This window comes from Vombatus ursinus, unplaced genomic scaffold (assembly GCF_900497805.2).
Source record: "Vombatus ursinus unplaced genomic scaffold, bare-nosed wombat genome assembly UNPS02009770.1, whole genome shotgun sequence".
Lineage (NCBI taxonomy): Eukaryota > Metazoa > Chordata > Mammalia > Diprotodontia > Vombatidae > Vombatus > Vombatus ursinus.
Genome location: NW_020949548.1, coordinates 10,713,393 through 10,726,094, shown reverse-complemented (window position 1 = coordinate 10,726,094; position 12,702 = coordinate 10,713,393). Strand labels below are relative to the sequence as shown.

The window sequence follows — 12,702 nt, the reverse complement described above, 5'->3', positions numbered from 1 at the left end:
CCATTAGACTGACCTCAAGTTCCTGGATGCTTTTTCCCTTTCTCTGTGCTCTTCTGAGCAGAGATCAGAAGCAAAGGAAAGGAAGAAGGAAGGAGGGAGGGAGGGGGTGGAGAAAGGAAAGAGAAAAAGACATTGAATTTTCCCTACCCAAAATATGGCAGCAGCCAGAGGCATGGATAGAATTCTTACAAAAGCATATGGTGGTGGATATGAATCCTTGATTTTATATTTACTATATGTGTGACTATGGTCAAGTCACTTGGCTTATCGAATGGTATTGAATATTAAACTCCAACTTATTTGCGGTGAAAGATATGCTTGTGTTGATACTATTATCACTGAGTTGCATGCAGTCAGTGGCATTTTTAAGTACCTGCCATGTGCCAAGAACTGTGCTAAAGACAAAAATAAACAGTCCTTACCTGCAAGGAACTTACATCCCAATGGAAAGAACACTGGCTGTGGAGCCAGAGGATGTGTGTTCAAATCCTGGTTCCACCGCATTCAACCTGGGTTCCTCGGGTTCCTCTTCTGTAAAATGGTGATAACAATACTTAGAATATTTACTCCTAGTGTTATGCTGGGAAAGGACTTTAACCTTCCATACTCCAATGGACCTGTAATCTTGTTGAGGCGGGTGTGTAACCAGTGATGCTGATCACAGTCCCTGCACACCTGTCCATCCCATCTAATGATTGTCTGTGTCCTCCCATAGTTTGCCCCAGTGGGTCCACCCTCTTTACTGAGAGCTTTCCTCCATTTCTCTTGAGATCATGATGGTACAAGTAACTATCACACACAAGCTGCCCACCAGTTTATCTCAGTTCTCACAATTCCTAGCTCTTACCATACCATCTTGTTTCACTCTTTCATTTCTATTTTCCTTTGCCTCAGTAGTAGCTTGAGGGCAGCTAGGTGGTGCGTGGATAGAGTGCTGGGCCCAAAATCAAGAAGACTCATCTTTTTGGGTTTAAATCTGGCCGCAGACACCTATGCAGACAGCTATGTGACCCTGGGTAAGTCACTTAACCCTGTTTGCCTCAGTTTCCCCATCTGTAAAACAAGCTGAAGAAGAAAATGCCAAACCACTCCAATGTCTTTGTCAAGAAAACCCTAAATAGGGTCACAGACAGTCAGATGTGATTGAAAAACAACTGAGCAACATATTAGAGTCAGTAGTAGCTTAGCAAATGCTTGTGGAAATGAATTGAGGGACATAACTAATGTGCATGGATCCAAAGGGATCGGAAGGACTACTGACCTGGAGTGAGGTGTGGGTCATCCTCACTGTACATGGGCTTCAGATCTGGGAGCCCAGCTGATGTGGAGAGCAGACACTGGCTGGAATGGAGTGTGGAAAGGGAGGCAGCCCTCTGGGGAGAAATCAGTGAGAACAGGCCCTAGCAGTAATGGTACAACAACCCTACTAACTTGCAGATTGCTTTCAGTGTTTTGTTTTTGTCAAATTAGAAGCCCGAGGATTGCACAAATGGGCTCTTTGGCTTGCATCTTTCTTGTTTTTAAAAAAGAAGAGATGAAAGGAAAAAGAGAAACCACATACTTTCAGCTATTTATTACCCGTTACTCTCTCTTCTTCTCCACACCTCCATGCACATTCTGAAACAGCTGATGCTGCTGACAGCTGCGGCCCTCACTGAGGCTGTTTGTGGGAGGTGTGGAGGTGGTGGATGAAACGCACACCAGGGCATCCTGCTGCTGAGAGGTGGCTGCCTTGTTGGCTCTTCGAGGATTTTTTGTTTGAGGTGGGATGGGACTGAAGGGAAACAGGGGGTAGAATTTGTTCATTTAAAATAGCAAGTCATTCTGCATTAACACCAAAATAGCCTAAATGAAAACCTCACTGAATGTGATGAGATTTGAGATTTGCTCCCCCTCAACCTCTCTCTCGCTCTCTCTCTGTCTGTCTCTTTCTCTCTCTCTCTCTCTCTCTCTCTCTCTCTCGTCTCTCTCCTTCCTTTCTCCCCCTCTCTCCCTCCCTCCTCCGCCCCCTCTCATACACATACACACACACACACACACACACACACACACACACACACACAGAGTCCCTCCCTCATTCTTTCACCCTGTCCTCAGCAATATTAAGCCGATATCATCCATCCCTCCTGGTGGCTTTGTGGAGAAAGACAGGATGGATACCTGAGGCTCATATGTGCATGGCTGGGCCAGGTTTTATTTCAGAGACCAAATGGTAGGCAAGGCTCATGACTTGGCTTTTCCCACAGCTACCTAGGGCTAGATGACTAGACGCTTTGACCTCAATGCATCATGACCATAAAAAAAAAATTGAAAAAATAATAACAAACCACACTCCTGTGGCAGTTTATGATTTATAAACGTCTTTGCTCACAATGACCCTGAGAGGTAGTTAATGCAAGTATTACTGTGCACATTTTACAGAGGAGGAAACCTGAGGCAGATGGAGGTTAAATGAGTTATTTGCCCAGGATCACACAACTAGTAAGTGTCAGAACTGGACTCTATCCCAGGTCTCCTGGACCCAGGCTCAGTGCTTTTTGTCTATTTCCCCTTAGCTGTCTTCTATATAGATGACTTTCAGCCTAGAACATCAGATTCAAGACTGTGGGCATATCGCAACTCTTAGCCTTGCAGAATTGAAGGCTTCTGCACCCTGTCTTTCTGCAGTGTGAACCGTAATCCCAAGCTTTGGAGCCATTTCTAACCCTCCCAAGTGCATGGGATCTTACCCTGCATTCATTAAAGCCTGGCATTCTGAATGAGGGACATCTCACCGTATTCTGCTTGTTCAGACTACATTAGTGGTGTTGTGTTCAGTTCTAGATACTGCATGTTAAGGACAGTAATAAGCTGGCATCCATTTAGAGTAGAGTGGCCGGGATCATAAGGGAACTAGAGATGATACCCATATGAGGACCACTTAAAAGAACTGGGGAATAGTTCATCTGGGAAAGAAGATAGGGACTATTGATAATTTTCTTCAAGTATCAGAATGGCTGAGAGTCAGTATGGTATAAGGGGTAGAGGGCCAGCCTCAGAGTCCAGTTGATAGGAGTTCAAATCCCAAGACTAACATATACTGGGTATGATACTTGGCAAATCACTTAATCCCTTAGAGTACTGGGATACTGTCTAAGACTATAGATTACAGAGCAGTTACCCGTCTGCATTAATAGAGGGAATTCCTTGTCTCACTGAAATTATAGGTGCATGCGCGCGTGCACACACACACACACACACACACACACACACACACAAAATCTATAGGGCTGTCATTGGTGACCATCACCAGTTGTCCTAATCTAAGTCTTGCCACTGGACTCCCATGACGCTGGAGGAGAGAGGGAAGCTGATGACCTTGCACAGCCCTGGCTCACTCAAATTCAATTCAAGTCAAGACATCACCCTCCTGATGTCATTGGTCCTTTTTGAGAAGGAAGGAAGAAAGAAAACAACAGAACAACAATGAGGGCTATTATTGGAAAAAGGACTGCGCTTACTCTGCATGATCCAAAAATCTAGACAGAAACTAATTAGCAGTAGATTGCCCAAGATTAAAGCTGACCCAAAACAAAACAAACTGCCTTATGAAATAGCAAGGTCCCATCATTGGAAGTATTCATTCATTAACATACAGAGGATGGACGCCACGTGTCAGGGATGCTCTAGAAAGAATTCAGGCTTTGGTTAAGAGTCAGATGATTTGGCTTTTGAAGCTCCTTCCAACTCTGAGGTTCTAGGATTCTGTGCTGTCAAGGATGAGTTCATGGCATCCTGTTTGCAAGAATTGTGAGCCTCCAGGGTGATGGGACAAGGGGAAGGGGGGGAGGGAGGAGGGGTAGGAAGCATTGGCTGATGCTCTGGCTGCCATCTTGGAGAATTATGACCCTTCCTGTAGCTGTAGAACCATATGTAGAAATACATATGGTTCCTTAGTTTTCAAGTATTCATTGCTCTAGGGACAGCCAGCATTTCTAGTATAAAACCTGCCTATAGGGACATTCACATACAGATGACGTTTTTGGTACATTTATTGAATGCTTAATATGAAACTTCCCGACTAACATGAATGGAAAAACACATCTGTTTTATGTGTTGTTACATTGGGCATAATGCCCACACCTAAAATTTCCAGTCAGTGATAGAACATTGAAAATGATCTTATTATAATAACTTTTCTATTCCCCTTTTGTCAAGTATCCTTCCAGTTCTCCCATATCTTCCACCTGCATGCTGGATTGAAGAGGAAATACCGTAAGGCTTAGAAAAGGCACCAGTGTGGCCAAAGATGTGAGCTTGTTTAGAAGGCAGATAGGCCACTGGAGAAGCATATCTCGGGGCAGATTGGCGGGGTTTTAGGTCAAGAATTCATTTTTCAGTCTTTCTTTGCAGTCCTTTTCTTTGGCTGAGCTCTTATCCTGTCTTGAAAAACCATGAAAGCAGTGCTATCTTGTCTCCTAATTTTGTTGTTGTTCAGTTGTTTTTGACTCTTCATGACCCCATTTGGAGTTTTCTTGACAAAGATGCTGGAGTGGTTTGCTATTTCCTTCTCCAGCTAATTTTACGGATGAGAAAACTGAGGCAAACACAGTTAAGTGACTTGCCCAGGGTCACACAGCTAGTAAGTGTCTGAGGCCAGATTTGAACTTAGGAAGATGAATTTACCTGACTTAAATGTGGTGCCATGGCCCACCCAGGCTCTACACCATCCAAATGGGCTTGAACCTCCCTTTGCAACAAACTGACTACTTGGAATGGCAAAAATTGTACTCCTCCTTGATCAATCAATGTGCATGAAATAAGTACCTACTGTGTGCCCCCATGCACTGTGATAAGCACTCACGTTTGCCGTGGTGTTTGTCACTGATAGATTGTCATTGGTTTTTAATTTATAACATAGCCACTGCCATCATCATGAGATCCAAGATCAGGAGTTAAAGGGCACCTAATCCAACCCTGTTATTTTACAGATGATGAAACCGAGGCCTAGAGAGGTTGAGTGACTTGTGTAAGATCATATAGATACTAAGCAGGGATTTGAATTCAGGTCTTGGAAGTCCAAGTATAGCACTCTTCCCATTGTACAATGCATTGGGCAATATAGTATGATTGGGAGAGCACTGAACTTGAAGTCAGGAGGACCTCTGTTCGAATCCTGTAACTAGCTGTGTGACCCTGGGCAAGTCACTGCTCAGCTTCACTTTCCTCATCTGTAAGATGGGGATGATGGTACCACCCACCTCACAGGATTTTATAAGGATGAGATAATATATGTAAAGGGATTTTGCCCACCTTAAGGCACCCAATAGATGTTAGCCATTATTATCTCCATGAACGTGACAAAGAGATCCAAGGTAAAAGAACCAAAAGGGACAGGCTGGCGTCGTGGGCACAGAGCCAGTCTCAGAGTCAGGAAGACCTGGGTTCCAATCCCACCTCTGATAGTCTGGTCCATTGTGGGCCATTTATTTACCTTCTCACTTCCCAGGCAGTAATCTAACACTCTAAATTTGATCTGCATCGTCCCTAGAATTGATGGAGCAAACATCTAGACCTGGAAGGGACCTTAGGGGCAATCTGGTCCAATCTCCTCATTTTACAGATGGCAGGAGGAGCTTCCTCACCTGGAATCCCCCTATAACAAATGAACACACACATCTGGACCAAAAGAAATTATTATCAATAACCAATGATGCGGGTGACGGAGAGTTTCCTCCCTTATTTCAAAAGTTCTTTCTCTTGGAGGGCATTACTGATAATGAGATTGGACTAACTTTCTTTCCTGTTCAGACCCCACCCAGGTGGGGAAGCCTTTGTGCTTTGGTTTGGGTGGGGATAAATTCTTTGAGCAGATTGCCCAAGGCTAGGGTAACTTAGAAGTAAATGATAAAATCAAAGTTCATTAGAATATTTCCAGCCCCTCATTGTAATATTCATTCTCTCATCAATTGATAAACAATCAGAATTGATGATCACCCTCAAACACTTCTCTTCCGTATAAGCCTGAGCCTACCCGCCATTACTGTCTTTGATCTAAGAGAGAGATTCTGTCTCTCAAACATTTTAAATGTCACACAGGATTCCACCAGTCCTGCTTGCCCCCAAGGAGGTAAAAAGAGACATTGTACTGGTAGGAGGTACAAAGAATTAGCAAATTTAGGTTTGATGTGAAGGAAAAAATTCCTTACCATTGGAACTAGGCCCTCAAGTAGAATGGACTGCCACTAGAGGCTGGAGGTTCCCCGGACTGGAGTTCTTCAGGCAAAAGGCTAGAGACTCTCTGTCAGGTATATTGTACGGTTCTTGCTTGGTTATAGCTAGGTGGGTGAGTGGCATGGAGTCAGAAAGAACTGAACTCAAATCCTGCTTCAGACACTTACTAGCTTCATGACCCTGGGCAGGTTGCTTAACCTCTGTCAGCCTCAGTTTCCTCCTCTGTAAAATGGAGATAATCATAGCACCGACCTCCCAGGGCTATTGTGAGGATAAAATAAGATGTTTTTAAGGGACTTTGCAAACCTTAAAATACCATATAAATGCTAGATGGTATTGTTTATTATTTTTCAGGTATGAGTTCAACTGAATGGCCTCCTGAGTATTTTATTTTTTTCCTCTCAGACTCAGAATCTGAGATTGTGGGATATGAGTGTTTTTACACTGAAAATGTCAAACCTCCTCCCCTTCTTGTTCCTGCATTTCACCCCAATGTAGCCCTGGTATTTTGTTAAGTTCACTGGTATGTCGAGGACTGAAAATGTGAGACATGCTCATTGGTCTGCTGGTTATGTCTGCTGTTGCTGGAAAATATGAATTGATCTGTTTTAATAATACCATTAGAGGAGGCATATGAAAAATCATTGCAATGAAAGGATCTCCAGAATGAAAGTCAGGAGACCTAAGTTTCACTCTCAGCTCTATGACTTACTAGCTCAGTGACAATGGACAGATCATTGACCCTCTCTGGGTTTTATTTCCCTATCTGTAAGACAAAGGAGCTGGCCTCCAAGATTTGTGACATCTTCATCTGCTCCAGCATCCCAGGAGTCTAAACAACCCTTTCTCAGAACTGAACTGTCGGAGAAATAATAACATACCTCTTCTTTCCTTATTCAAGTGGACTGAACAAGGAAGACTGGTTTATGGTTCATTTTCTTTCTTCCTTCACTTTGGGCCCTCAGTCATCTTTCCCCTCTGACTCTGTCTGCCAGCCAGGCACTCTGCACCCCCAATCCAGAGACTCCCTAAATCCTTGACACTTTCCTATTGGACAAGGGCCCCAAAGGGTATGAGAAAAGGCAATAAAAGAGTTACTAGGAAAGCAGCATTAAGTAGTTAATCATATAATTTATTAGGCCTTCAGGCTTTAAAGATGATATGTTTATATGGCCTAGAGCCACAGTTCATTTCCATTAATCCCCCAGCCCCAAAGTCTGCCCAGATAAGTTGTCTCCCTATCAGCCTTCTTGGAAACAGGAGAGATGGTCATTAAATTCCCTGGTGAAAAAAATCCAGGATGATCCCTCTATCTGTAACTGTGCTGGCTTGGTCATAGGGCCTCTTGTACTCTGGCTCAACACTCTCTCTTTCCTCAGTTTTCATTTAATGCCTCTATGGCAATAGATGGTTTTTAAATGTATACTGCCAGCCCCGACCTCCCACCCGTGCCCCTGCTCCAGATGGCACTGTTTTCCCTTTAGACTGCATATCTAATCACACCCTTCTTCTATGTATTTTTTTCCTGTGCCTGGATTGGACTCCCCCAACTTCCTATAAAACAGCTGCATTTAGATATTTCTACGAATATTTATTAAACATCTTACTATGTGTAAGACACTGTGCTTGGGACTTGGGGATACAAAGATAGAAAAATGACATGTCCCCTACACTCACGGAACCTAAATTCTAGTGGGGAGAGGGGAGGGGAGTTTGACCAACTCCTGAGTAACAATGATACAGAATGTTAATACATAGAAGTCGAAGAGAAGAGGAGAGTGGGGGAAGGCAATGATCACTTTTAGCTGAAGCAATCAGGGCTGCCTGGGCTCTGAAGGGAGAAGATTATAAAAACAACAATAATAGTAGCAATTCTATAGTGCCTTAAGGTTTACCATGAGTTATCTCATTTGATTCTTAGAACAGCCCTATGAGGTAGATGCTAGTTCTATCCCTATTGCCCAGCTAGCATGTGTCTGAGACAGGATTTGAACTCAAATCTTCCTGACTTCAAGTCCAATGCTCTTTACACTGTGCCATCTAGCTGCCAACAGGCAGAGATGTAAGTGGAGTCTGTTCCAGGAATGTGCAAATTCACAGCAGTGGGAGAGGGGAGAAATAAGATTAGCAAGGATGAGTAGTCCAATTTTGATGGAAGATCTTCTGGTTTCATGAGAGCATGTGGAAGCTGGGTGAAATAAGGCTGGAAAGATAGATTAGAGTCAGAATGTAAAGGGCCCTGAATGCCAGGTTAAGGAGTTTGCATTTAATCCTATAGTACATCCCATTGTCCTCTTCCCATTCAGTTCTAGGTCCAACTTATACTCATTCATAATATCCATACAAAATAAATATGTACTGATGGACCTACTTGTGGGTTATCTGTCTAACTGAAGATGGTAAAGTCTTCCACAATGCTACTCTTATGGATGACACTGCTGATTTTATCAAGCCCATGCAAGAACATTGCAAAGCATCCTAAATGAAAGCCATAAATCCCTCAAAGGAGTTTATCCTAACTATCCACACAGAAAAAAACAAGTGGATGAAAAGCACTTGTCATCCAGATCTCTCCTTTTAGCATTTAATTAAACGTTGACTAGTATTATGTTCTAGTTTCTCTCTCTGCTAATCTTCTTTTCCCAGCTAATACATAAGCTCCCAAAACGTGTAAACTTAAAACTTCTCTTCCATTTCCCCCAATACCTAGCATGAGACTGAGAAAGCAGGAGGCAGAGCATAACTTTTTCTTATTTCTTGTTGCAACTGTCAAGTTTCCTCCTGTAAAGCCAAAGCAGCTCAGCTTCTGTTTTCTTTCTCTATTTACAGATATTGTCAATTGTGACTTGAAGTCTACCCTTCGAGTGCTTTACAATTTGTTTACCAAATACAGGAATGTGGAATGAAGAAAGAATGGACCTGGATCCTGGAATGTGCCAGCGACTCACTTTCCACCTCAGAGCTGAGGCAGCTGGACAGGAATCCTAACTGCATTGAACTCTATTTTCACTACACTGAATGCTAGCGGGGATTACTTACTGTAACTCAGAGAAATTATGTAATTAAAATTTTGGAAGGAAATGATTAGGTACTTTCTGGAGATCTAGCTCTGGGTTCCAAAAGGATCTCTAGCTTTTAAAGTGCACCCCAGCCTTTACAATGTTATAGAACTTAACTGTGACTTTCATTTCTCACCCCTCCTTTTCCCCAATATGGGCACTGGGACCCTTTAAGGAAAAGAGGTCTTTAAAGCCTAAAACAAAATCCGAGTTGTGATGGGTGGATGGGTGGACACCTTTCTTTAGACAACATTTACTAGACTTTTATTGGTTTTCAGTCAAAAAAGAGAAGCAATATAATGCATAGAGAGCTAGCCTTAGAATCAGAGACCTGGATTCAAGTCCAACCTTTATTACACACTAGCTAAATGATCAGGGACCTGATGGATTGTTTAATCTGAGTGCCCCAGGCAATTCTCAAAGTCTCTGAGTTACATATGAGCTGCCAAATTACATCAGAGGAAGGAATTTCCATGACAGGAATCAATCCCTTACATTGAAGAAATCACAGATCCAGGCCAAGGGAACAAAGAAAAAGCCTACCCTAGTGTACCTTTCAAACTTCCTCCCCTTCTTCCTAAGTCATCTCAGAGGGATGGAGTATTTGTGAGAAGGTGAGTGGAGGTCAGTTCCATCATATGTGCAGGACACAATGGGATTGAGGAGTCCACACTAAAATAGGGGAGTTGAAATTTGAACCAAATCATATTATATGTGTTCAGAATAGTACCTCAAATATTTTTTACAAACTAAAATGACTCAGTTCCTTTAGATTGGCAATAATGTGAGGCCTGACTTTAAATGTAACTTTGGGGCAAATTCTGGAAGTAGTTTTTCTTCTTTATTCCCTATAATGGAAATGCCTTGTATTTTCCTTCCAACTAAGTACCCAATTCATCATAGTTGGAAAAATACATCTAGGTTTATATACATGGAATGGAGACTGTCTCAGCAGTTTCCAGAAAGTGGGATCCTTGAACTTTGAAACAAAGAAAACTCCTTTCCACCCACTTCCTAATTGATCATTAAGGCCATTGCTAGCCAGGTCTATCTAGCAGCAATTACCAGCTAATTCAGGTGGGGGTTGGAAAGTCATTTAGACCAAAGCTTAGCGGTTTACTTGGTCTGGATTGTTCTGGTGCAGGGTGGGGAACCTGCAGCCTTCTAGGTCCTTGGATGTGGCTTTTTGACTGAGTCCAAGTTTTACAGAACAAACCCTTTTATTAAGGGGATTTGTTTTGTGAGGTTTGGATTCAGTCAAAAGGCAGTACTTGAGGGCCTCCAGGCCAAAGGTTTCCCACCCCTGTTCTGGTGCCTTGGGGTGACTCGTAGCATGACCCCAGGAAAACTGATAGCTATGTTGTATAGGAAGAGCAATAGTACCCGTGTGTTTGGAAGGGTGGGGGGAGGGGCAGCCTGCAAGTCTTAATTATAGGGGAAAGTATGTAAGAGAAAAATGCTCAATGTATATAACCAGCCTGCTGTGGTGCTTATGGAGCTTTTAAAGGGTCCAGCTCTAAAATGAACTAAATACGGATAGATAAGTAGCCTATGTGTCATTTATATCGTCTTTGCCTTTGAGATGCTAGAACTATCACTGAGAACCAAAAGAAGGCCTGTTGCCCTCTCCCTTCTACAGAGGGGTCCATGGCTGCCGGGTTATTGTTTTAGGCCCATTACACAAGTCTGTCTCCTTAGCTTCCAGAGGGTCTATTGGGATATAAATCCATACTAAACAAAAAGGACAGGCCTGATCGAGCTCCAGAAATATTCCTCTTAAGCTTTCCGATCTGAACTTACTGGTCATCCTTACACAAAAGCAGTAACTCAGAATGATTATGTTTGGGATGCATCGTGTGATGTTGGGGACCAGTTTATTGCTGGAGGAATTATTTTCTAGTTAAAGTTGTGAACTCTCCAAGATGCAAAGGGGACAAGGTCCCTTGAGGGCATTTATCTAAGAAAGGCAATTCTGCGAATAGTTTGTGACATTATGTTTTTAAAATTATGTTCATACTCAATATTTTATGGTTTCTGCTGGCTTTCTTCCTCTTGGTTCCTGGTAGTAAATCCAGATAAATAATTGTTTTCTCTGTCTGAGTAATACTGAAAATGCTTTAAAAAATAAGAGGACTGTATTCATTTCTAAATGCTTTGCTAGGAGAATTTTACCTCTCCTTTTAAAAAAAAGAAATTGCATATGAGCAGCCAATTGATAAATATGCTTACTTAGATTAATTGATTGTTCATTTTTGTATGTGTTCTATAAGAAGGGGATTGGAATGATCTATAAACTTTTCAAGTAATAATAGATGAAAGTTACACCAGGCTTTACATCCATTATCTCATATAATCCTTACACGAATCCTGTTTTTGTTATCCCCATTTTGCAGATGAGGAAACTAAGGCTCATAGACCTGAGGTCATATATCAAATCCAGAACTTAAATCTAAGTCTTACTGAATTAAAAAATGCTCATAGAAAGGACCTCAGAAGTTATCTATTTCTACCTTTGCCTAAAGCATGACTCCTCTCTGCCTAACTCTGCCCAACAAATATTCATCAAGGCCATTTCTACTTGAAGACCTCTGGAGAGAGAGAACTCACCACCTCCCAAGGCAACCTGTTTTTTTTATTAGTTACTCACAGAATATCAGAGCTGGAAGGGACCCCCTTAAAGATAATGGGATTCAATTCCCTCATTTTACAGATCATAGTAGCATAAATTTAGAACTGAAAGGGACCTTCAAGGCAATATAATCCAATTCCTTCATCTTACAGATGAGGAAACAGACTTTCTCAGACTCCAGTGACTTTCCTAAGGTCACCCAGCTAAAACACGTTAGAGCTTGGACTCAGACCCAGGTCTTCTCACTCACAAGTTCAGTGCTCTTTCAATGACACCAAGAAGTTCTTCCTTGTATTAACTAAACTCTGCCTCCCTGGGATGTCCACCCAAAATTCAACCCCATTGGAACCACTCATTATGATAGGGTCACCATCTTGCTCACTGGAGCCAGCCTTCCAACATTGTGCTTCTAATTCCTCTATGTCCAACACTCTTTCCATGACGATATTGAGACCTCTAAAGGAGTCACTAAGGAATTGAAATCACATGAGCCAGTCTTGCCCTAAGTTTACTAATGATGGACAAAGGATAGTAGAAACCATCATCTCCCCTTCTTAGCCTTAAAAACAAAGCCCGATTTCCAGCACTGGTTTAGTATATTTTTTTCTCTTTGGGGGGAACTTTATTGGGGTTCTGGCCCATATTTCTTAAAGAATGACTTAAATTTCTAAAGGCAGAGAAAAAACATATAAATAATTAAATCTAATCTAGAATGTCCAGCTTGCAAAAATAAATCACCAGCAACAGAGGCATAACATAAGCTCATGAGGATGAACTCACAGGGATTTTTTTCTTCAAAGA

General features: G+C 42.2%; 1 protein-coding gene across 1 annotated transcript in view; it reads left to right on the top strand.

Annotated features, from left to right (window-relative positions):
- The window catches only part of PARVA (parvin alpha), a 160,448-nt gene extending 148,938 nt beyond the window's left edge, over positions 1 to 11,510 (top strand). The window contains exon 13 of the mRNA XM_027852606.1: positions 9,043 to 11,510. Coding sequence (XP_027708407.1) covers positions 9,043 to 9,119 — 77 coding nt within the window. The 3' untranslated portion in view covers positions 9,120 to 11,510. The remainder of the gene's footprint in view (positions 1 to 9,042) is intronic.
- Positions 11,511 to 12,702: the final 1,192 nt, after the last annotated feature.